At 44.1% G+C, this 23789-nt stretch overlaps 2 protein-coding genes across 5 annotated transcripts in view; one reads left to right on the top strand and one right to left on the bottom strand.

The window, feature by feature from the left end:
- The window catches only part of irf1b (interferon regulatory factor 1b), a 181563-nt gene that overhangs the window by 142946 nt on the left and 14828 nt on the right, over nucleotides 1-23789 (bottom strand). The window lies entirely within an intron of this gene.
- The window catches only part of rapgef6 (Rap guanine nucleotide exchange factor (GEF) 6), an 85412-nt gene continuing 68794 nt past the window's right edge, over nucleotides 7172-23789 (top strand). For 2 of the 3 annotated variants that reach the window (XM_070983560.1, XM_070983559.1), the window contains exons 1-2: nucleotides 7172-7876; nucleotides 9274-9291. In XM_070983560.1, coding sequence (XP_070839661.1) covers nucleotides 7316-7876; nucleotides 9274-9291 — 579 coding nt within the window. In that variant the 5' untranslated portion in view covers nucleotides 7172-7315. Of the gene's footprint in view, nucleotides 7877-9273; nucleotides 9292-21183; nucleotides 22823-23789 lie in introns of those variants that run through there. The other variant, XM_070983561.1, reaches the window with a different exon arrangement.

The following is a 23789-nucleotide window of genomic DNA, read 5'->3' as shown; positions in this document are numbered from 1 at the left end:
GTAGAGCCAGTCCTTCAGCTTCCTTCCTGGTGCACATTACACCAAACAGATGTTACCTCTCATATTGTGGAGAGGAGACACACAGGAGCTACTTGGTATCACTTAACGCTGATTTAATCCTTGACATTTCAGTTTTGATTTTTGGAAATTACTGCCATTCAGGGGTGTGTGACGCTATTGTTCATCTGTGGGTGGGCGAATGTGATTGACAGCATCTGTTGCCACTTGTCAGTGTGTGAAAATTGTCTCATCTTAGCCTTTGGTTTGTTTCAGTTTTAACACTCATTTTGTCTGCGTGTGCTCTCTACAGTTTTGGCAAGCAGCTGGGGGGCAGACGAGGCTGTGAATGCATCACATTGGAGCCGTCAGAAATGATTGTGGTGAGTAGAAACACTGCCTCTGCCTTTGTCTCTCCCCCAAGCACCTCCCCTTTTATTCCCCCCACCTCTCCCATCTCTGTCCTTTGATATCATTCCTATTTTTTCCATCTGTATTTGATGTCTGTGTTACCTTTTTTCCCCCTGTACTCTTCTCTTGTTCGTCCCCTTTCTCCCTTTCTTTCATCTCTCTCTTCCTTTCTATCTCCCCCATCTCTGTTCTTTCCCTCTCTGCCCTCCCCCCACTCTCTGTATGCACCATATCTCTGGCCTCAAATTCAGATTCAAATGAGCCTCATCGGCAGGACCTGTTGCCAAACCGTTTGCCATGAAAAACATAAATTACCTCACGTAGCCCATGTTCAAGCCCAGGAGCATTAGAAAATAAAATCCAAGTGCTGCAGTGGAATTAAACATTTTCTATACCACATATTTCTATCCATATTGGTCCAATATAAGATGATATTAATTAAATAAGAATCATGTTTCAAAAGCGTGGATTTGAGTACTGGAAAATCCCGTACATCAGATATTATTTTTGAGAGTATCAGTGTAACACCAGCTCTCTTTTTCCCCACGTTTCAAGTCCACACTGTTACACATAAAATTAAGGCAAATAAAACTCTTGGCAAAGTCCATCCATGGTGCGTCTTTTAGAGTTAGCGAGTCCTGAAAGTGTTTAGGAAGTTCAGTTTAACCTGCTGGAGCTTCTAATTTCTTGTGTAAACTGTTTTTCAGTCTCGATGACTGAAAACAAGACAAAAGCGTCTTTCTCGCTGAACTCAGAAATGAGAGTTTCAGTTCAGCAGCAAGATCTGCAGCAGCTCATCCTTCCCTTAGTCGACTGGTAACTTTTGTGACGGGGTGCTTAAAAGAGCTCTGCTGTTTTGATTAGTCACAGTGGTGTCATGCCGTGTGGAAAACTTTCCTCTTCTAGTGTAGTTTTCAGCATACACAGACCACCAGTGCAGACTGGACGTCTGTGTCATTACTGGTGAAACATTTCTGTAAACCTGGGAGAATATGCGACAGTACTTTTTACATTTAGCATGCCGTAATTTGCATATACAAATGTGTTTCTGTGTGCCTCCACAAGGTCGCAGTGCTGACAAAGTCTCTTTCTTATCTCGTCTGGAACTGTCCTTCCTGCTGTCCTATCTTCCCTCTCTGAGTCTCTGAATCTCCCTGGCACTGACTTTATCGAACAGGAAACCCTGAACAGATTTGACCTTGTGCCTCCTTGATTGTCCCTTGATTGTTCGTAGTCTATGCTTGGCCTGTAACAGCAAGGTCAAAGGACTCGTGGATCTCACAGGAAATGCCCTGCAACGCTTTGTACAGAATTTTCTATGAATCCCTCATGTGAGATATCTGTTGCTATGACTCTACAGAATTACATAACTGTCATTACTGTAGCCAGGGGAACAATGACGAAACCTTATCATGCTTAGACAGACCGTAACGCTGCTCACTTAAGACTGAGGCAATAATGTGCAAGATTTCTATGTGAATTCATCTCAGTTTTACCACTTTGTATCACTTCTTGTTATAACACAATGATGATTTAACCAGTTTCACTTTGACAGTATTTATATTAAGTGCTTCGGGCGGGTTTTTTTTTTGTGGGGAAAAATCCCCTGATTTACAGGAAGTCATGTTTCTTATTCAGTTGAAAAGAAGAAAAATATCTCTTGCAGAAACTTGAAATGTTTTTGTTTTCCTCTCAGATGATGTTAATTAACTGTATCATTCAGTTTTAATTGACAAAGGACAAATGAACATCATTGAAAATGTCTTCTTTAACAGTCAAAAAGTCAATGGAGAATGCTTTTACAAAGTGCAACATGATGGGTTATGTGTTTAGTTTGATGCTTTAGAGGTGTGGGAAGGTGGATTTTGTTACCTTTGGACAGAGCAAAGCTAACGGTTTCCCTCTGTTTCCAGTCTTTGTGCAGAGCAAAGTTAGCCAGCTGCTGGAGTTAGATTCATATTTGACTGTATAGACATGAGGCTGGTCTTGATCCTCGTCCTCTCTGTAATATTATACATATGAACCGTAGAAAACTAGTCCAAAAACACCAGAATGAATAATTATGCCTTTTGATGATTATGATTGGAATACAACCATAATGTTTCTTTAATGATGCAGGATATGTTTATGGAACTTTGATCAAATCCCTGGAAACAGGGAGCTGCAGCAGCTAAACTCCCAAACTAAAAGTCCCTTTTGCTCCTTCCACAACTCCGGCATCAAAGGACTGTGGTAGGCGGCGATTTCTGTTTGAAGGGAGGCTTGCAAAAGTAAAAAGGGACTAGTTGGAAATCTACGATCTTTGCCTAAACATCAGAAGAAGAAACGGGGCTTGCGCTTGACCTGTCAGCGATGGATTCTCTCCAATAGTTTCAGGGACATCTGAACATAGTTTTCCTGGAAAGTTCTCTCAGTAAAAAAGGATTATAAAAGTGAGATGTCCTTTCAGCAAGGCACTAAATCCTAAGCTAACCTCAGGGCTGTAGCTGCAGTAAAAGAAAGTGCGGCACTGATGATCTTCCAGGTATGATTGTGTGATGCTGTGTGAAAAAAAGAGTTTGTGGCTGAGGGAATAAAATAGGTCTGAATTAAACCCTTCACTATGTGTGTGCCGTCCTGGAGGAGTAGAGAGAGATGCTGCTGGTGATGGAGGGTAAAGGAGGAGAGGAGCGAGAGTTAGAAAAATACAGTCAGCTGATGAGAGCCTGAGGAGAACATGAGGTGTTTTTCTGCGTCTGCGTCCGCACATACAGACGGTTCATCTCTTTAGTCGTCGCATTTTTGTCTGAGAACAAGGAAATGAGATTATGTTACATTATTGTTGTAAATAGCCGTGCACAGCCTTGTCTCGTCCACCTTTAATGGTCTGTAATGCCTCTACCAGCTGCAGCACAGCAGGGCAGGGTAGGTCTTTGGATCCCAAGTATCCGACTCAAGGAAATAACAAAGTACGACATGCTGAAGCAGGGGTCCGTCCGAGGGGCATGGACTGAGAGTGAGAAATCAGAATGACAGATAGGTTTATTGTCCAGCAGGTTTCACATACAAGGAGTTGTGTTGTGGTGTACAAAGCAGCACTATGTGCAAATATTTAAGACTTTACATTATATAAGAATCAGTGTCAGGGTCAGGGGCCTTGCTGTTGATGAGGCCAGCTGCAACTGTTGAGCAAGTCCCCCTCTCTCCTTGTCAAACAGTGATGATACTCGTCAACACGATCTCCTGTCAAACGTAAAGCACACAGCTGTGTAACAGTCAGGTAAATATGTCATCTTTGAATGTGGCAGATTAAGACCAACTCGTCTAAATTTAGACAGATTTTTGCACAGAGCTGAGCAAAAAAAGATCTTAAGCACGTTAGTCTCTCCCATGAGGGTTTGACTGTGTACCTCTGTCTGCTGATGGGAGTATGTTCAGGGCTACAAGCTAACAGTTGTTTTATGTTTGCAAAGATACTGATTTATATTAGAACATGGACAGAAGACCCCCTGATCGCATTTCAGCCTTATAGAGTGCGTTTAGACTGTTTTCATGGTCACTCAGTGCAACCAGGTGATCACTGGGGACGTCAAAGTTCCACCTTCTCTGCAGCTGCCACTCGGTCTAAACCCAGCGAGTGAAAGTTTTTACGTTCGCTGTCAGTTGAGACTTCCCAGAGAGGATCCTTCTTGACGTGTACAGTGAGCGACGCATGTGAGGCTTCAGGCAGCAGCGGCTTGTTCGGAATGAATCGGTGAAAAACAAGGCAGTCAGCTTGAACGATAAGAGCTGAACAGACAGAGAAAACAGTTTTCCCAAAATTCCCAAAAAAAGACACCGTAGCACTGTTTGAGTCACGAGCGACTTCTCAGCAGTCAGTGCTTATCCTCACTGGTGCCTTCAGGAGTAAAACATGGAGGAATTCTTGGATGACCGCTGTAAAGAAAACCAGAAGCACAAATAAAAATGAACACACTTACACACACACACACACACACACACACACACACACACACACACACACACACACACTCTTCTAGATAAATGCATAAACACACAAGAGCAGAGGCTCTGTGGTCTAGTCACACTGCATTGCAGCCAATCAGTTAATTAGGGCCATGGGAATAGTAGAGGGAGTGTAATTTGTGGCTGTCGTCATGACTCTGGTCACAGGATGGACAGAAGTGACATTCACAGACTGGAAGGGTGGGGTTGTTTTTGAGTTTGTGTGTGTGTGTGTGTGTGTGTGTGTGTGTGTGTGTGTGTGTGTGTGTGTGTGTGTGTGTGTGTGTGTGTGCGTGTGTGTGTGCTGGGAATGGACGGGAATGAAAAGAAGTAGTGGGAAGAGGAGAGGGAGAAATGAATGAACCGAGCGTAAAAAAAAAAACAGCCAAACCATCGCAGACGGAGAGGAATGTAAACTGACAGATGAGTAGATGTTAGTCACACACACATATTTAATTGGATAGGGGAAACAGGAAATACGGTCACGATATGACCATGACAGTCAGTCAGAAACATAAAGGCAGGAGATCTCAATGGCTGCTGGTCATGGGATAGATGGGGGTTGTATTCTGTGGAGCGGCCAGAGAGGCACGTCCACAGTGAGACAAGATGGTTGTATGGTCACAGGATGGATATGAAAGTCTGGTACTTTTCTTACCTTCTTCTCAGAATTTCGGGTGTATTGCCTTCAGGCTGTCGGTCTCATGAGGCTTGTTATAAGGAGGCGAGATGACATTTTTTGCAGCGAGAAGGGACACATCAATGCTGGCCACTTTTTACAACTGTTATTTGTTATTTTATGGCTGAACTATCCCTCATGCGGTTGTTTCAGAGTCCATTACAGCTAAACTACCCACAGTGCAGTTGTTTTTCAGTATATTACAGCAGAACTCCTTCACATGAGGTTGTTCTGTCTGTTCCAACACATAGAATATGCGAGCTTGCTTTTGGAAGTATAATCTGAGTCTTTTCATGTTTTGTAGGTGTTATGGGCGTTATTGTATGTGTTACATGTGGGAATACATAAAGGCAGACAGCACAGCCCTATCGGCTCAGAGTCTTCCAGGACAACTCGCATCTCCTCATAACTCTCTGTGGCCGATCATGGGTCTCCTTTTTTAAGACCTGAATACACATGACTGACCTGGGGGGGGGGGGGGGGGGCAGTGGTCACGTAGAAAAACACTGTCTGTGTGGAGTACACACACTATGAAGAAAGCTCGCTCTTCACTGCAAAACACGAGTCGAAAGGTTAAGGAAATAAAACTGATAAAACCAAAATCCCGCGCAGCAGTTTTTAGGGCCTGTTTTTTCCAGTTTCTGTTTTATTTAACTTCCATCTCTCCCGTATTCGTTTTCTCATATTTTGTCATCAGAGAACATCTACTCAAGTGGCGTATAAATAAAATTTCAACCACTGAATAGGAAAATATTCAAATTGTAGTGAATATCAATGAATTGATGTGACACAGTATTACACTATTTTTTTTATCAAACGCTCTGCAGGACAGCCTCCACCTGCAGCTCCAACACACCGGGTGAAGTAGGTCTGACGGAGGCTGTTCTCACATTCAGGCAGCGCTCCTCCTTGTTTACAAAGCTTGTCCAAAAAATGGACATAGCTTTTTCGTTTTTTCCAACATTGTGGAAATCCTGCATATTACATAACTAGGCACGGTGGGAAAAAGCAGATAAAGAGTAAGAGGTAGAAGACGAAGAGTCTAAGGGAAATGATGACGATAAGGACCAAAATGTGAAGATAATTAGAAGAGAGAGAGAGGAGCAGTAAGAAGATGCAGATTAAGATGTTCAATCAGCAGCAGATGGATTGTGTTAGCTTCGTTCCTCTCTTGGCCTCTCAGACAGACACACTGCCAAGCCTGAACAACAGGCAGTGACCAGGCAAAGAGACCCACGGCTCACACCTCTTTAAACGCAGCAAATCGTCCAATCTAGTATTCTGGACGCAGGCGAGGATGGCGTCCACGGCTGGAACTAACAGCTGACCGCAAACCCTTCAGCATGACATGATGGTCAAGTGAGAAGAAGTGAATTAAGGCTCACACATGCCTAACAGTACGTGATTCACATGTGGTGGACCTCAGTATAAGTTAGATAAACATTTTTTGATCTCCAGCAGGGACATTTGGTTGACACACAGGGACAACAAAGAGTAGAGTATCTAGTTGGCTGTTTTAGGTTAGTTTTCCACTCTGTCTAGCATTTAACATTCAGTTGTAAGAGAAAAAAAACATTAAAAAAAAAAATAAAACCAAGTGGCACACGAAGTTGAAGCATAGCGTGTCCTCTCTCAAAGATGGGGAACGTAGTTAGAATTTTTTAAAAACATCATCATTACTGACATAATAAAGCCATTGACTCGCTCAACATTAAGCAGTGGAGGAAGAAAACAAATTCCTCCTTCAACAACAGGCCGGCACAAAGAGCCTACGGGGAGCGAATTGTATGGCCGGAATCTGTGTGCTGTGCTGTTTTTTTCTGCCTGGCGAGGATATTTGTGTATTTACGGTTTCCTGGAGGAAACTCGGGGCTCGTGCTGCAGTGCGCGTGTCAGAGAGCGAGCGAGCATGTGAGTAAGGCTGTCAGTATGCAACGTGTTGAGCAGCTGAACTCTGTCCTGAACTCTCAGAGGAGGACAACTCTCTGCAGATCTGAGGCAAAAAGAGACACAGTCCGTTTGTTTGTCCATTTAAGTTGGTTCTTTTCTGTCTTTGGTTCTGGACGTTCGCCCCAAGGGATGTAATGTTGCGGGATGCCTCAGGATTTTGGACCTTTGTTTTGAATTCGGTGAAACACTTCTATTCATCTCTCGTGTAGAAGTGTTTCCCTGCTGGTTTTTTTCCTCCCCTCCCGTGGTATTTCCTGCTTTTATGTGTTATTGTGATCACGTCCTTGCTTCCCGATGAGTGTGCTCCGCTGGCACCGGCTCTCTGCGCTCTGGAAGAGCTGGATATTCAACCAGGAGCCAGCAGAAGAGCAGGGCCACATCTCAGAAGCTCCAGGGCATGAAGGAGAGCCGCGGAGAAAGGAAGGCAGCACATTCACGGATAACACCTCAGACTTTCAGAACTTCACAGAACTTAAGACCCCAAACTTGGATTATAGGAATCAGAAATCAGAAGTTGAGAACCAGAACTTGGAATTTACAAATGCTAAGATCCAAAAGCCCGAGCTAGTGAAACGCAGCACCTCTGAGCCATGCTCTCAGGTCTCAAACAGTGAAGATCGGTCGTCCAGCTGTCCTCACACACGGGAAGGTTGTGGGCGCGAATCCCGTAGAAGCTGCTATTCTGAGGAAGGTGTCGACTGTGTATTGCAGGTGGATAACGGCAGCGAGGGGGACGACGGTTTTCTGCAGAGAGACGGATCACAGCGGAGGTCCAGGCGGCGCTTCAGGAGGGTCAACCCCAGGGGAGAGCGGGAACTCATCACGGACGGGCAAGAACCCGCCAGCTACAACACGGTAGGAGTAACCCCCTCTTCAGTATTTGTGTTGTATACCACTGTGAGTGGTGTTGTTTCACTGTGCAAATACAGGCTTTTTTGTACTGCATGTTCACTTTTAAATCAGTGTAAAACCACTTCCACAGTATGAACTTATGCCCTTTAACAATTGATTTCTTCTACTAAACACACATAGCTGGTTCGGTTTTATGTTTGAGCAGTAACAGGCTGTTTTCAGAGGCTCTTAAAATAAATTCAAATTTTCTGAAACCTGCTGACATCCTGGCTAATTAGTGCTTTCAGGCTCAGCAGTGACAGATGACACAAGTTGGAAAGTGTCCTCAGCTTTTATTTGTCAAATCCTTCTACTCCTGCTGTAGTTCGTACCAGTGCACAGTCTGCAAGTGCAAAGATATGACAAAGAAGATTAAAAAGCGCTGGTGGAAACAGCAGCTGAAAAAAGCTTTTTACAGTTTATTTAGTGGCCAGTGGTACTGAACATTCCTGTTAGTCTCTTTTAGGGCTCACAGAAGATAAATATCCAGAATATTATCACGTCTCCAAAATTTTAGACACAAGAAAAAAGGAGAAACAAGTCTCTCTGTGGCAGGATTTTTGAACAAAGTCTGTGTAAGAAAAGTATAGAAACTGAGTGTGTGTGTGTCCCTTTGTATGAGGTTGAGTTTCCCTCCCTCTGATAGGATCACTGGGGCCAGCAGTGTGTCAGTTACACTTTTGACTAATCACCAGAAGCCACGCTTTGCCACACACAGCCACAAAGGCACACACACACACACACAAACTTCAGCACTTAGCTCACATACACACTTTTGAAAGCTCATGCAAAGCTCCCTGGGGCGTTACAAAGGGGCTTAATGGAGAGCTTAAAGTGTCCTCTGCCCACCCTATGTGCCTCTGTTGTCTCTTGGTGATTGTTCCACTTTTTTTAAATTCCATTTTTTAGCCTTCAGTGTCGCAGAATCCCCCCACATTCTTTTCTGTGACTGCATTTATTTTGTAAAGGCTAACAGCTCTGATGTGATAGCTAGTGCTACTCCGAAGAAGTGGAACAGCGCAAATGTGCCAGAAATTCAGAGAATTTCGTTAGTCCTGCGTTCAGTTTGAGCAAGATGAGAGGGCAGGAGGACCAAGAGACAAAGACAGAACATCCACAATACAAGAGATCACAGTGCTGTGACATGTATTACAGCCTGGTCATTGTTAAGTGACTCAATGGGGCCCTTGACGTGCTCACTCTCCTTTTATTAAATGAGAATATAGATTAGAAGAATATGATCTGCTCGCCTGGACCCATTTTCCACTCAGCACACACAGATTGTGTTTGCATACTGTCCCTTTCTGACTCTGTTTTTTCTCTTCTCTTTTTATATTTCTGCTGATGTTCCTCGTCTTCAGGATTATGTCAACAACCAGGTAGGAGGAATTATAGAAGGAATCTTTCCCTGCATCTCCGCTCCATCCTTTCTCATCCATCAGGGGTTTTCTGCTGATGTGTCTGGCGTATGTCTGTGTTTGTGTGCGCTTGTATTTGTATGTGAGTCACTCCTGGTACAGGCACCTGTTGTTTAGAAACAGGCAGTGTTGGGAAAAGCGGGTAATTTTGAGGCTGCCACACACATGCACATGACACGGTGGGTGGCAGATAGGAAGGGGGCTAACTGCAGGATAAACAGATGCATGCTGAGAACAACAAGTGACTGCTTAACAAATGGAGGGCAAGGCGCGTTGTTTCGACATTTAAAGCTGACGGGACTGAGATAGGTTTGAGACGACTCTCGATGGCGTCTTTTTTAGGTTTTTCCTCAGATTCTCCCCCGAAAGGGAAAATGGGAACGTGATTTGTTTTGTGATTTGATGCTTTGTGAGACATCAGAACTGTTATCTCTCTGAGCATCTCATGTGATCTTGGTGGTTAGGTGACACATAAGGCCAGGAGGCAATTTCCCCACATTGTCTTTGTTGGCAGAGAGAGAGAGACATTGAGAAACTCCCAAATCTGGCTTATGTCCCAGGCAGGAGTCAATTGGAAATGAAAATAAAATCACACATCGTTAAACAAGTACAATGGGAAGTGAAATGCTACATGATCATGGCCCAGGATTGAGCAATAGAATTTATAATAGAGCAATTTGACATCTTTTTTACATATATATGTGTGTGTTTGTGCAAAACTGTCAAATTAAGCTAAACATTAAAGTTTAAAAAAGAAGCAAATATAAACAGACGCAGTAGCACAGAACAGAGAAAATGTTTTTTTTCTCAAATGTTACAAATGGTCAAAAAAATATATAAATACTAGAAAACATAATTGTGTTTTTTTTTGTGTCCTCGGTTACAGCAGCAGAATGCATTTAAAGACGCTGAGTGGGATTTTTCTTTACTTTTTCCAATGTATCTTTTGGGGTGGCCCATTTGTAATCATATAATGGTAATGAATGGATGTTATACAGGCTGTAAATGTGTATATGGTTCCCTTTCCCTCTCTCACACACACACACACACACACACACACACACACACACACACACACACTTAAAGAGAGCTGTTTTTCTGGCAATGGATCAGAGGATGTTGTTTAGGGGCCTTATTAAACCATAATGACATCAGTAATCCATTATCACTGGTGTGTACTAGTGTCTGGTGTCTTGCTCCCTCTCTTAATGGCTTGCCCTGGAGTGAATTAAGTTCCTGAAGCTATGAATTGAGAGGAGTCCCAAAAATGGTGCAAAAATTGGTTGAGAACGTAGCATCTCTTGCATCTTGAGCAGAGAATAAAGGGAAGTAGAGCTTCTATCTGCAAATCACTTCACTGAATAGACCCACTGAATGTTTCTTCTTTTTTAGAGGCAGAGAAAGACAAACTGCTGATTAGATCAAGTTTTATTTTATTATTTCATTTTACTTCTTCTATTGTCTCCGATGACTCTGGTTGTGATCGACTCCCATTGATCCAGAAACCTGATTCTTCTTCCAAGTGGGGCGAGAGACAGCAGATCTGTGCATTCTCTCACTTCCATAGCCGACCGCTGGGATTCACTAATGACTCACACTCACGCCACGCAAACATGTGCACGCTGCACAAAAACAGACGCAGAACAACACACACGCGCGCTCACTGAGAAAGTCACTTCATTAAGACATCAGATGCCTCACTGGGTTACTGTCTTTCTCTCGCTGGACGAGCCCAGATAGATAGATGAACCCATCACCTCATTTGCCTCGCAGGGGGAAACCTGCTGCAAGGGCTCTTACAGCCAGGCTACTCCGTGGAACCCCACGATCATTAATTTAACATGATGCAGGTTCAGCCATCTGCACTGGATGGTTCAGTATGCAACACTAGAATAAAATCAGCTAAGAGTGATGTTACGCTGTCTGAGCCAAGTCGTGCTAAATTCAGTCTCATGCACTGAGCCAGTAACACACTCTGCACCATGTGAGTATAGACACAGATGTTTGCACGCTGTGTGGAGCCCTTTGTGTGTCCTTTGCATGTTTGTGGAAACGCTCCGAGCATGAAGCAGCATCCTCTGCTGTTTTGAAGCAATCTTGTGTCGGTGCACACCGGAAACAGCACGTCTCTTGCAACGTCTGTGGTTAGCTAGCTTCCTGTGTTACAGGGCAAGACGTCTGACGTCTGCCTCTGCTTTTTCCTCCAAACTCTTGAGCATTTGTTTTCCCTCTCTGGCTAACCTGGCACACACGTGAGTTAAATGTGCAAACCTGCATTAATAATGTAAAGCGTCAGCCACCAGTGGTCATCATATGAAATTCCTTTAGGCAGAGGAGGAAGCTGGTGAAATCTACTCCAGCCAAAATTTCTAGAAGTACTCTTGATTGTAGACATGTCCTGCTTGCACACGTAAGGTGGTGTGTTTAGTCACTTCTGAAAACCTCCACACAGGAAGCAACAAATCACATCTTCACAACAAACTTGTTCCAAAAGTCCACCGCAGTCATTTCAGCTCAACCACTGATGGTTAGATACCTGTTAAAAGTTTTAAATACTCTCTGTTCCCACCACGCACCAGCAGAATTCAGAAGAAGAGTGTTGTGTCACACATTCGTGCTAATAAGTAGGGTAGCAGCACCACTACCAGAGAAAACTACTTAAGCCCCTCCATCAGCAAGCACTGGCATCTGTGTGGAGGAGGCGTCGTTCATCTGCTGAGGAAGATCGTGTCAGTCAAAATCTCCAAGACGTCTTCTGTTGACGTTGTTGTCAGCTACCCATCAACTACACTCAAGAATATATTGATCTTTGCTTGAAAACGTCTTCATTTTCAGGTATTTTTCACTCTCGTAGCCTAATATAAAAGCTTATTTGGTCTTTTATGTGGTGTATGTAGTTTTAAAAGGCTACTGTGCACTGACCGTACATTCAGTAAGTATATTTTTAGGTAGCCATTAGCAATGACTTTACCATCATGATGCCATGATGGTGGTATCATATTAGCTCAATCTGATGAGTTTGTACTCGTCATGCAGTGAGATTACTCAAGTTACTCTATGTTGCTCTTCGCAATCAGGTTATTTCTAAGGTTGCGTTCATCATCCAGTGTGCGAGTCATAGGTGTGACTCAACGATTTGTCATAACAGTGTCAACCTGGTTTGGACGATAATGCTAAGACTCCTCTGCATCATCTTTCAACCTCCCCCCAGGTTTGAAGGTCATCAGGATGGCGTGATGGGAAGGTGCACTTGCTGGGTTTCTGTTTTTGGTCAGATAATTCTCTAAATTTGACTTAGCTTGGGAAGTGTTTCTCCACAGGCAGGTGTGATTGGACCTTCCGAGCTTCCTTATGTTAAAAGCATTGGTCAAACGTGTCTGTGGAGCACCAGCCACTGTGGTGGTTTGTTGAAAACTTAATTTCCTGTGTTGATTGTGTTGGAGTGAGCTCACTGGTGTCGGTCAGTTTTATAGAGTTTTGTTTGGCATCATGCAATGGTGGAGCTGTTAGCGTTCCCGTAATAATCCTGGCATCGTTTTCATTCTTATTAATGTGTGAGAGTGTGTTTTTGAAAATGTGCATGTCAGTGAAACTGCACATGTCCTGTGCGTGTGACTGTTTCTTGCTGTTGGGGTGTGTCTGGCTGTTCTTTAGTGCCTCTCAGCTGTGCGTTTTACATGCAGTATGTAGCTTTTATGCACGTCTGCCTCGCTGTTCTTCTTCCCCATGCTTCTGCAGAGCTTAAACACTCCGGGCTGCTTATGTTTTAAAGCCCCTTGCTGCTTTAATGCACCCAGTCCTTTCCTGAGCTCATCTGGTCTCATTCTATCAGAATGCAGGTGGGGCCAGCTAAACCCCAAGGGCCTCGAGCCAGCTCTGCCACTGCTACACCAAGCAGGGCCCCAGGGAGAGACAGGGAGCCAGGAAGAACGAGGGGAGGGAGGAGAAGAATGGGAAAAGCCTTAAGAACAAAAATGTGTCTGTTTTCACTCAGAAAATGGTACAACTGAAAGGAGGCCTGCATTATTATCACGAGAACTATTATGCAATTGGATGCTCGACCGTGATAATGATAGCTCCTGGTTTGTTTTTTCACTTTTAATTGTATCAAGCCTCTAATCAGCTGATAGACGACGAAGCACAAGTGGACACTTCTTATTGTCGATGACAGTAATTGACATGAACGATGAAGCCACAGTTGTTGCCCCGTCTATGGTGTGGGAATAAAAGGCCGTCAAAACGTTTTCTGTGCTGACGTTGGAAAGTCTGTGTCTTGATTAAAGCAATGGAAACAACACAAACTTCAGGAATAAATTATGCAGCATGTGACTGGAACACCACTCAAGCTCCTTCTCCGCCGAAGAGACGAAAAATTGCAGCTGAGGAAAAGATCAGATCTCCATGGCGCGATGAGGACACTAACTGTCCTCTTTCCTCTGTCCAAATGTGTGCTAAACTTGGATGGGCTTGACTCATGATCCTCCTGCTTTTTGTCAACTAGTAAAACATTAAAACCCTTAAAAGCAGCCTTTCAGGTGACTCAACGGCCACAGAAATAAAACCATGTCTTGGCAATCCCACTTTATTTTGATGCAAAGTTTCGACCTTTGTGAAACGTCCTGTCCCCTTTTCCTGTTTTTCCTTTCACTCTTGGCTGTCTAGTGAAGCAGAGTTGCCATGAGAATAACCTTTTAAAAAATCAAAGAGGACAGGAAGGAGGACGGCAGGGAGAGGGGACAGAAGGAAGGAGGAGTAGAGGGTGAGTGTGAGAGACTAGGAGGCAAACTTAGAATACATAACATAAAAATGAGTGAGGATTAAAAAGATGATGGAAATGGAAATAAATTACAATTTGTCTTTGAATGTGGTGAAGAAAGACAGTCACAAAGCAGTGATAAGGAATCCAGCATTAAGAAAAGATGCATTGAACACATATCATAGGCGTGAGGAGCTGTGAGGGACCGGCTAAGATGGAGATTAGGGGTTGAGGGAGGAGAAAGGAAGGTGAAATGAAGACTGGAAGATAATGGGGCTTGACAGGTAATGAAAAACACGAGCAGGCGTGCAGCAGAGGGGGTGGTGAGACACGGAGATGGAGGGGTGGGCCAGGAAGGTCAAGGTTGTGGGAAGGTCAGATGACGATTTAATGGGAGGTGGGAAGGATAGGGTGAGAGAGGTGGGGTCAAGAGGGGGTGAAGACAGGAGAGCGAGTGAGGGAGGAGGGTCGGAGGATGAGGGAGCGGAGGAACGCATTTAACTAGGGTCAGTTGTACCTGCAAGTAACGTCGTGCCAGTGGCTGTAATGACTGAGGAGTCCTTGAAGTGGACCCCCGTCTTCATCACGGCTTTTCATAGAGAGAACACCTCGAGGCTCACCTGAGGGAAGCGTGCTCAGAAGCTACCAATGTTCCTACTTTGTTTTGTGAGTCGAACAATCAGGTGGACATTTAGTCAAGAAACCCAAAGACCCCATCAAGGTTTCTATGTCTACAGTCTATGTTTCTACCACACATCACACACGCGTCTGCAGCGAGGGAGGGCAAGCAGAAAACACAGGAAACACAGATCAGATAACTGGCAAGGAGTAAAAACAAGAAAGACCAAAATATTTTTCATCCAAACAGCTGCCGGGGTCTAGTGCAGCCATCATGTGCTAATCAATGACCTGTTTACTTCCTCAAATTGTGACTCGGGCTCAAAATACTCAACTGAGTCTTGGACCGATGCCTTCAAACCGCCATCCAAACCACAGACCTCACAGCCCGGCGTGCTCCGGCCCTGCTGCTGGTCCATGCACGCAGCATGCATCCAAACACCGACAGGCCTGCATATAGTCTGAAAACTTATTATGAAAAGTCTTTTTTTTACATGCAGGTCCATTCTTAGAATAATGTGGCGCAGGCACAGCATTCGTTTCAGTCCTGATACACTGTGTGTGTGAGTGTGTGTAGAGTACAGTACGCCGGGCAGTGCAGTGTACCAGTGGGGCACTATCTGCGGCTGTTATTGCTGCTAATTTTAGGGATTACATCAGCAGCACTAAGATGACAACGTTGTTGAACTCCCTCTCTATATTCCTCTCTGCTGCTTCTCTCCTCCTCCTTTCCTCACTCCCTCCTCCTCCTCCTCCTCCTCTCCTTACCTCTGTCTCTTATCCGCCCATCATCTTCTCTCCCTGCTATTTCCCTCTGCTTAACCTTCTTCCTCCCTGTTTTTGTGCCTCCGCCTGATAACATTTGATGTTTTTCTATGAAATATGCAGACATATGGACACCGACTGTACCTACGTTATATTCTACATTCATAGGAATACATTTTCTTGCTCTTTTGTCTCCTGTTTGTTTTAAATCATCATTAAGTGCATGACCCACGGGTTTTAAAATCCAATTGAAGCTTTCTCTGTAATTTCCAGAGCTTGAAGGACATATGAGGATGTCTGCAGTTCATGTTGTCTGAAAATGTCCAATCTGGAGATCAAAGAGTATCTTAGCAGTAGTAATAAATGGCTGTTGTAGAGGTAAAAAACAAAGGCTTACCTCTTCCTTTACCTCATGAAATCCCGCTGACAGCCCAGTCCCTTCTTCTCAGCCCACCCCCTTTCCTTCAGTTAGTCTAAATTTTTCATTCAGGAGTCTTCTCCACTCACTTCACTTCTTTTCTCTCTCTCTCTCGCATGCTTGTCTCTGACTCACTGTCTCCTCTTATTCACTTGCAATATGTCTCTCTCAGGTCCCGACCCTCTGTGTTATTTCTAACTCGCGATGATGACCTGCTCTTCTCTATTTAACTTAATTACTTTATTCCCTGAAGTAGGAGGGGAAGACAGGTCATTTTCAGCCTTTTGTTTATCCATCATATGCGTCGCATTAGCTGCCGCTTGTGAAGCTTCTTAGGAAACATGCAGAATTACACATCTCTCTGTTTCATCATTATTATTATTATTAAACACTTTTTAAAACAGGTGAGCCGCTTTTAAGTTAATAAAATCTCTTTTCCAAGATGGCAGCGTTACAGTGTGTCAGGCAGCAGACATGTAAACATTGAAAACACACCGAACAGAACGTGCAGTATCGACTGGCTTTACATTCTGCGACTTTCAGCTGCAGTTCAAGGTCACAGATGATTGTCACCAATTGGCCAAGAATGTGACTCCAGCATATTGTGGATAAATACCTTGTTCGCTTTTGCAGTGGTCTGATTTTATCGGCCTGTTTCATGTTTTTGCATCTCTAGCTCCTCTCCCTCGAACCAGCCTCTGTGGAGACCAGTCGGAAAGGGAAGGGCTGATTTAAATGGCAGGAATTCCTGTCTTGTCCTTCAGACAGATGCACACCCACACACACGCATACACTGAGCGTGTACTGACACACACACATATGATCACATGGCTGCAGCCGGCACGTTCACATAGTTGTGGCTTTGTGGTTTATGTGAATGTGCGTGTCTGGGTGTTTTTGTATGAGCAAGACTCGATACTCTTTGTGTACTTGTCTACTGTACACAGGAAACCATCAGATTAGATCTGGCTTTGAACAGAGGTACCTCCATATTTACTCACAGGGATTTAACCATCTACTCCCTGCTGTGAGGCGACAGTATAATGCCCACCGAATGCAAAAAGTCGTGAGGTTTTAGAACATCTTTGCAGGACTTTTAACAATGATCTTTACACGCTTTGTTCAGTGTAGGATTAATGCAAGTGGCCGACATACTTTGTGCTCGTCATATACTATTTGTGTACATTGTGCAAGAGTTACTGCTGCTACTACACACAGATGGATACGGAGCTTTTCACACACTCGCAGAATAATGCACTTTACCAAAATTTCACGGATACCAGCCTCTTTGTTTGGGTGTTCGTCTTATCTGTTAGTGAACACGTTGGCTTTTAGACAGTCAGTCAGACAAAATAAGCTGTTTGAATATGTTGACTTTCCCCCTAGAAACTGCACCATTTTTCACAAATTTCTGACATTTAATATTTTTTTGTGTTCCAAGTGATTAACTGAGACGATAATCTGCAGATTAATCAATGGTGAAATAATTCTTAGGTAGCGTTAGTCGATTGCTGCGTCCATACAACTCCACAAACAAGGGAGGAGCAATTCAATTCATACACCATCAGCACTTTATATTTCTGTCTGTAAGGATGATGCCAAAATGCAGTTTCACTTTGATGGTGCTAAAAGAGGTGTGATGCAGCAGACCTGCACTGGTTTATATCCGCCCTCATTAGTTGTGTTGTAAAAGAGGCGCAGTGTCTCTGTGGCTCTGGACTGTCCAAGCAAATTACTGTATGGCCACCCAACAGAGACACGCAGGACTTGAACAACTCAGCACTTCTTTGTGCTTTTGTGTGTGTGTGCATGCACATCTGTGTGTTACAGAGCCGCAAGGGCTTTAGTCAGCTGACTCTTTTTAATTAGCCTGGCAGAACTGATTAGCTGTGAGCAGTCACACACACACACACGCAGAGTGTAGTTGTCCACTTTGTCCAAGCATGTGAGCGTATAGGGATGAATGTGCGTGGTGTCTCAGGGGGGCAGTTGTCCCAGCAGCACCAGGCCAAGTGACTAAAGAGAGACAAGACCCCCTCAGACATCAGCGAGCTGTGTCACGCCCCAGCGAGCAATGCACGCAAGACACACACACACCCGCACACAGGATGCTATGTGTGTGTCTAGTCAGGGCGAACTGTCTGATGTGTGTGAGCCTGTCTGTCTGAGAACTTGTCATTGGAGGGTCACATTTCCTGTCTTTTGGCGCCCGCCTCAGTTTGTCATGTTTTCCGAAAACATTTGTTCTTCACACACTTTCTGTTTTTGTCTCATTCATTTTTCTCTCTTTCCTTCTGTCTCGGTGTCTGTTCTCTCTGACCCCCCTCCCCGATCATTGGTTGCAGCTCGCACCTCTTTTCCCTCTTCATCTGACTTTACCCGGCACATGGTCACAAACGGCCACAATCGCTGTCAGACTGTTCCAGGAAGTGTTTCCTGCGTGACGTGTATCCTGCTGTGTGTTTTGCAGACAGATCCCACATCACCGTAGACTGAGTTTAGCAGTAAATGGCGCTCTGGGCCACGTTATGCAGATTAGCATATGTTTTGACTTTTCCAGTTTGAACTGAAAATTGGGGCAGTCGCACAAGATGAGACGCTTGACTCCTCTGAACTCGCATGTTTTGAAACCACGTCATGGTGTGCTGCTGCAAATTAAACGCAGCACTCTGTTCAAAACGAGTTTAACACTCAGCATTCCTTGTGACAGTTTGACTTTAATTCCCCTAAATCTTCCCCTCAAATGAAAATGAATTTAGATAAATGCTGCTACACCGCTACACTGCAGTGATGTGTGGAGATATTTGCTTTATCTCAGCTGAATTAGTGTCACATAGACGCCGTCCTTTCTTTTCTCTTGTCTCCTTTTATCCTTTCTCTGTTGAATTTCATCTGTTTATCTGCTGGCTCGTTGTCTGAGGTCATTTATTCTGTCTGAGTTATTTTCTTTCACAGACCCATCAGGTCGCCACAGCTCAGCAGATGTCATGAAGCGCTTCGATTTTGTTGGTTCTTGGCAGCGCATTTGGTCATTGCTTGGTTCTAGTATAATGTCCTAGTGATCGCAGAGCTTAAGTTGCTCATCAGTTTGCAGCAGAGATTCAAGAGTCTCCAGTGTCTTTAAAATAGGAAGTTGAATGATTCATGTGTTTCATCAATCATCGATAAAGAAAAGCAAAAAATTCTCTCACACCGTATGAAGAAAGTGGTGATCTGTAACTTAATTAATGCTCATTAATTAATCAGCATGCACTCTAAATATTTAATCCATATTTTGTTTGGTGTTAAGACCAGTCAATTGTCCAAAGCTGGACGCAGCTTTTTCCTGCAGGCGCTTCACGAAACTTCCAATACTTAGAAAAGTGGTTTTCTTTTCAGGTGCCCTTTCTCATAGTTAGCCTTTGTGATATTATCTTTGAGAAAGCAAACACAGCAGCTGTGTGTGTGTATACGTTTGTGCATGTGTGTGTGTGCGCGTGTGTGTGTGTGTGTGTGTGTGTGTGTGTGTGTGTGCGTGCGTGCGTGCGTGCGTGCGTGCGTGCGTGCGTGCGTGCGTGCGTGCGTGCGTGCGCGTGCGTGCATTTATTAGGGCTGGGGCTTTGACAGTAGGGCAAGGGAATGATGAAGTGCTGCACACACTAGTATGGGAAAGGGAAAAGACTGCAGTTAGAACACACTACACACACTCACACACACACACACACACACACACACACACACACACACACACAGTCTAAACACAAGCTTATGAGATACATACTTAATTTCACCCCATTTTCTATCTATTCATCCATCTGTCTATCCATCTGTCTCTATGTATGTATGTATGTCTGTCTGTCCGTATATGCGTCTGTCTGGCCAGCTATGTGTCTCCATATCTATTTCTATCTGTCTCTTTCTCCTCCTGTCTCTCTTGTGTACATAACACTCCTCTGAAGGCAGGGCTCCATGTGCTTGCATCTGATTGGCTGCGGAGTAAAAAGATGATGTCATTCTTAGTCGGGAGGTGCATATCATTTCACGCACACACACACATACAGAGAGAGGAGAGAGAATCGAGGGTAGAGATCCTGGTTCGTAGCAGAAGGCAGAGAGAGAATGAAAATGGGAGCGTGGAAAGAGGGAGAGGGGTGGATGGACAGAGGATAAAAATGAGAGGAGAGGAGATCTTCAAAGGGACGAGACATCGAAACCAGAACAGATACTGAGGCAGGACAAAAAAAGGAAAAGGCTAATTTAAAAAAAATTGGGGATTGAGTGAGAAAAGGAGGATGAAGAGGCAGACGGAGAGGGAGAGAGGGAGGTCAGAATGAGAGAAAGGGAGAGGGTGAGAAAGACCCCCCCCGAAGCGTCTGGTAATAAAAGCTCGCATCTCTCCTCAGCTGGAGGAGAATCAGCAATCCAAACAACCAGACAGCTCCCATTGTCTCTGCTTTCAATTCATCCCTCCTCTCGCTCTCATCTTTTTCTTATCGACAGAAACAGAAGAAGAAAGAGAGAGAGGACGGCCGGAAGGCTCGGCACCAAAAATAAAATATAATTATTTCATTATTTCAATTATTTAAATACTTACAGAAGACCCTTTTTTTTTATTTTTTTTTTTTTATACAGGTTTTACCTCATTCACGTGTGGGCTACTTAAACTCTTTTACATCTTCAGGAAGTGAAGCAGAACATGCCTTTGCTGCATTAAACCAGTAAATAATTAAGTTTTCAGAAGTTGTTGTGACAGATGCTTTAAAAAGGGATGGTTGTACTGTGTAACTCCCTCTGAGGGAACACTGCTTCACAGTGATGTTAAGTTTGGGAGAAGATGAGAGAAGTTAGCATAATAAATTTGTCATTTTTTGAGGAAAAAACAATGAAATTTATGGAACAAATTTCAGATTCTTTTGAGATAAATACCCGTTTATCCTGCAAGAAAAAGCATATTTGTAGTCTCCAGGTGTCCTCTAAGTAAGGAGTAAAAATCATTGTTTCAAGTCACGGTTTTGCTATTTGTTTCCGCTGGTTTCTGCTTCATTAGCGCTCATTAAAGGGGTTGTGATTCCCATTAAGCATTGATTTAGTGATTTGGTAGAAACTTTTACTCGTCAAGGTTAAACAATAGCCTTGTTTCATTTCAATGGCCTGCTTCATATTGAAATAAAATGCTTTGAAACACTCCAAACTTTGCTTTTCACTTGAGATCATGAGACGTGTTTTGCCTTTGAAACCACCAGATCAATGCACGGTGGGTTTGGGTAGTTTGGTCGATTGGAAGCTGAAATGATTGGAAAACCAGTTTCAGTCTAACTTTCTCTGGTGGTGTCCCATATTTGGTGCTGCAAGTGGAATAAACCGCCTCCGGTAATTATTTGTAGTTGCTTTCAAAGCAGCTCTGCCTCTAATAGTTTACAGCTCCAGACCTCTCAGTCTTTATTACCTCAGTGTTTTGCTCAGTGATGTATTGTGTTGGAGAGATTTATCTGTGATTGTAATGCGCCTTTCTTATTCTTGAAATCCCGTCTACTGTGTCGCAAATCCTCCAGACGCGAGGGGGGAAAACCCATTATCGGCTTGTGCTATTGTGTCGCGTGTTCACATTCGCCAAAATACCGCCGGCGTCTGTCTTTGTATCAGGTAGGGGCTCTGTGATTTATGCCCCCCCCCCTTTTTTTTTGTAATTTATGCTCACAAAGGGGAGGGGGTTGCCTCAATATACTCAGCTTTATGTTACCAGCCGATCAATAAAGATGCTCCCTCTCTTTCCTCTCTATCTCCGTCTTTCCCATTCTCTCTCTCTCTCTCTCTTCATCTCTTCCTCTCTCATCCACATCTGCGCAGCAGCCAATCCATCTAATGCAGTTTCCCTCTGCTTGCTCGGGCTTCATCCACGCCACCTCCCATCCCCTCTCTCTGTCCCTTTCTCTCTCTCGCTGCACAGGTGATGTCATTCTTTTTCAGCTGGATTCTCCTCCCTTCTCCCTCCTCCCTCGCTCTCACTCTCTCCTCCGCTTCCCATTAGCGGCTGGCTCTCCACAGCACAGCATCCTATCCGCGGTCGCACATCTCCGAGGGTGGGAGGGGAGCAGGAATGCCGGTGTGAGGTGGGAGCACTAACCAGGGGAAGAGAGCTTGAGGCTAGGGGTAAGGAGCGGGATCACTGGGCTCTGTCATGGAGCTGCACCACTGGAGCTCTTTAGAGAGATAAAGAGTTGCAAAGAGACTGAGAAAGGAGTTTGACAGACGTAGACGGTGAATGAGGAGGAGAGGAGTGCTGCAGGCAAAGGATCCAGGATTTTTGGGAGGTGAGAAGGGACTGTTTGGGTGACTTTAAGCCAGACAAGAGGCTTCTTCCCAGGAGGCTGCAGATGCACAGACAAGCCCCTCTTTTCATCCAGCACTGGCTCATCTGCTGAGGAGAGGAACCTCTGCTTTTTGTAAAGAAGGAAAGTGGATCAGGAAGAAGAAGAAAATGACTCATTGAGTTTCTACGTTTAACTTTCTGCAGAAAAATCAACTGAATTTGGATGTGAAGTTGGATTTCTTTCTTGGACCATGCAGCTTGAATATTCAGCAGATTCCCTGCACAGGTTTATTTGGAGTGTTTTAAGCGTCTCTGCTGCTGTTCCTTTCAATGCTTTAGTCAAACAGAGAGAGCTTGACATATAGATGGATCTGCCTTGACTTTAAGTCTCCTTCTGTATCGACGTCTGACAGCTGATCTTCTGCCTTTTACTGCCAAGTCAACACTGAGGATTCTTCTGGACAATTGCAACAAAAAGATCAGCGTCAGCCCTTGCCCTCCTCGTTGACTTATTTATTTATTTTTCTTTTTTCTTCATCTCTTGGTGAACGAGGGGAAACTTCCCCTCTCTGGCACCCTCCCTCCTGTGGAAATGGCTTTCCTGGTCCGTTGCTATGCCAACTGCTTGCAGCCGTGGTCCTCCAAAGTAAGCGATGTCGTAATCCCTTTTCTGGCCAGTGCCTCTGGTTTAGGATGCTGCTGCCTGTGTGTGTGTGTGTGTGTGTGTGAGTGTGTGTTGCTGAGAAAGAGAGATAGGGTGTGGATGAGGGAAAACCAGGTTGATTCATATGCATGTGACGAATGACTGTTTAGAAATGCATTCATGCTTTGCTTCCTCTGTTTAATTTGAATTTTAACTGTTGTGTCCCGAAAAATACTGATGTCCACAACAGCTGGTACCGTGCCAAAGCCCTTTCCCGTGCCGTCACTGTCAAGGGAAGATGAATTAAAAAACTTAAAATCACCTGCATACTATATAGATCTGCATGAAAGTGTGTGAAAAAGAGCCTTGTGTGTAACTCCTCATGTATGTGCAGTGTTTAGTCGTCTCAGAGGATAAATCTGATGACATATCGAAACATCTGAAAACATTGCAGTGTACTCTGTGTGGTCGCTGAGGAGCTTTGATCGAATGAAGAAGAAGGGTTTTTTTTCCTTTCTTTGCACCAACACTCCTGAATCTCCAAAGGACGGACGGATCTGAGGGTTTCCAAAAATAGTCTTTGGAAGCCACAGTGCGGTGCACCTGTGACTGGTTATATTTTTAAAATCGTTTTGCTTTTGTTGAAAGTAAAGTGTTTGAAGATCACAGATGATGGAGGAGGTTGCAAATGAAGCTGCATTATTTATAGCGTCTAGTTTATATATAGTAGTATCAGTTTATGAAACTGATAATAATAATAATCTGAAGGCTCACAATTATACTTTATGATGAGACCGTGTAAGATGCGATTTGACGCTAATGGTGAAGTATAAGGACTTGCTAATACCGAGTACTAGTACCATTACTTTGGAAACATGTTTCATCAGATGTTCCTCACTTTCAGACAAATTAAATATTCGACACGCTGCTGCTGCTGCTGCTGCTGCTGCTGCTGCTGCTGACATTTTAA

The sequence above is a fragment of the Chaetodon trifascialis genome, chromosome 16 (genome assembly GCF_039877785.1).
Source record: "Chaetodon trifascialis isolate fChaTrf1 chromosome 16, fChaTrf1.hap1, whole genome shotgun sequence".
NCBI lineage: Eukaryota > Metazoa > Chordata > Actinopteri > Chaetodontiformes > Chaetodontidae > Chaetodon > Chaetodon trifascialis.
The sequence above is the reverse complement of the archived record's forward strand: the minus strand, read 5'-3'. Positions and strand labels throughout refer to the sequence as shown.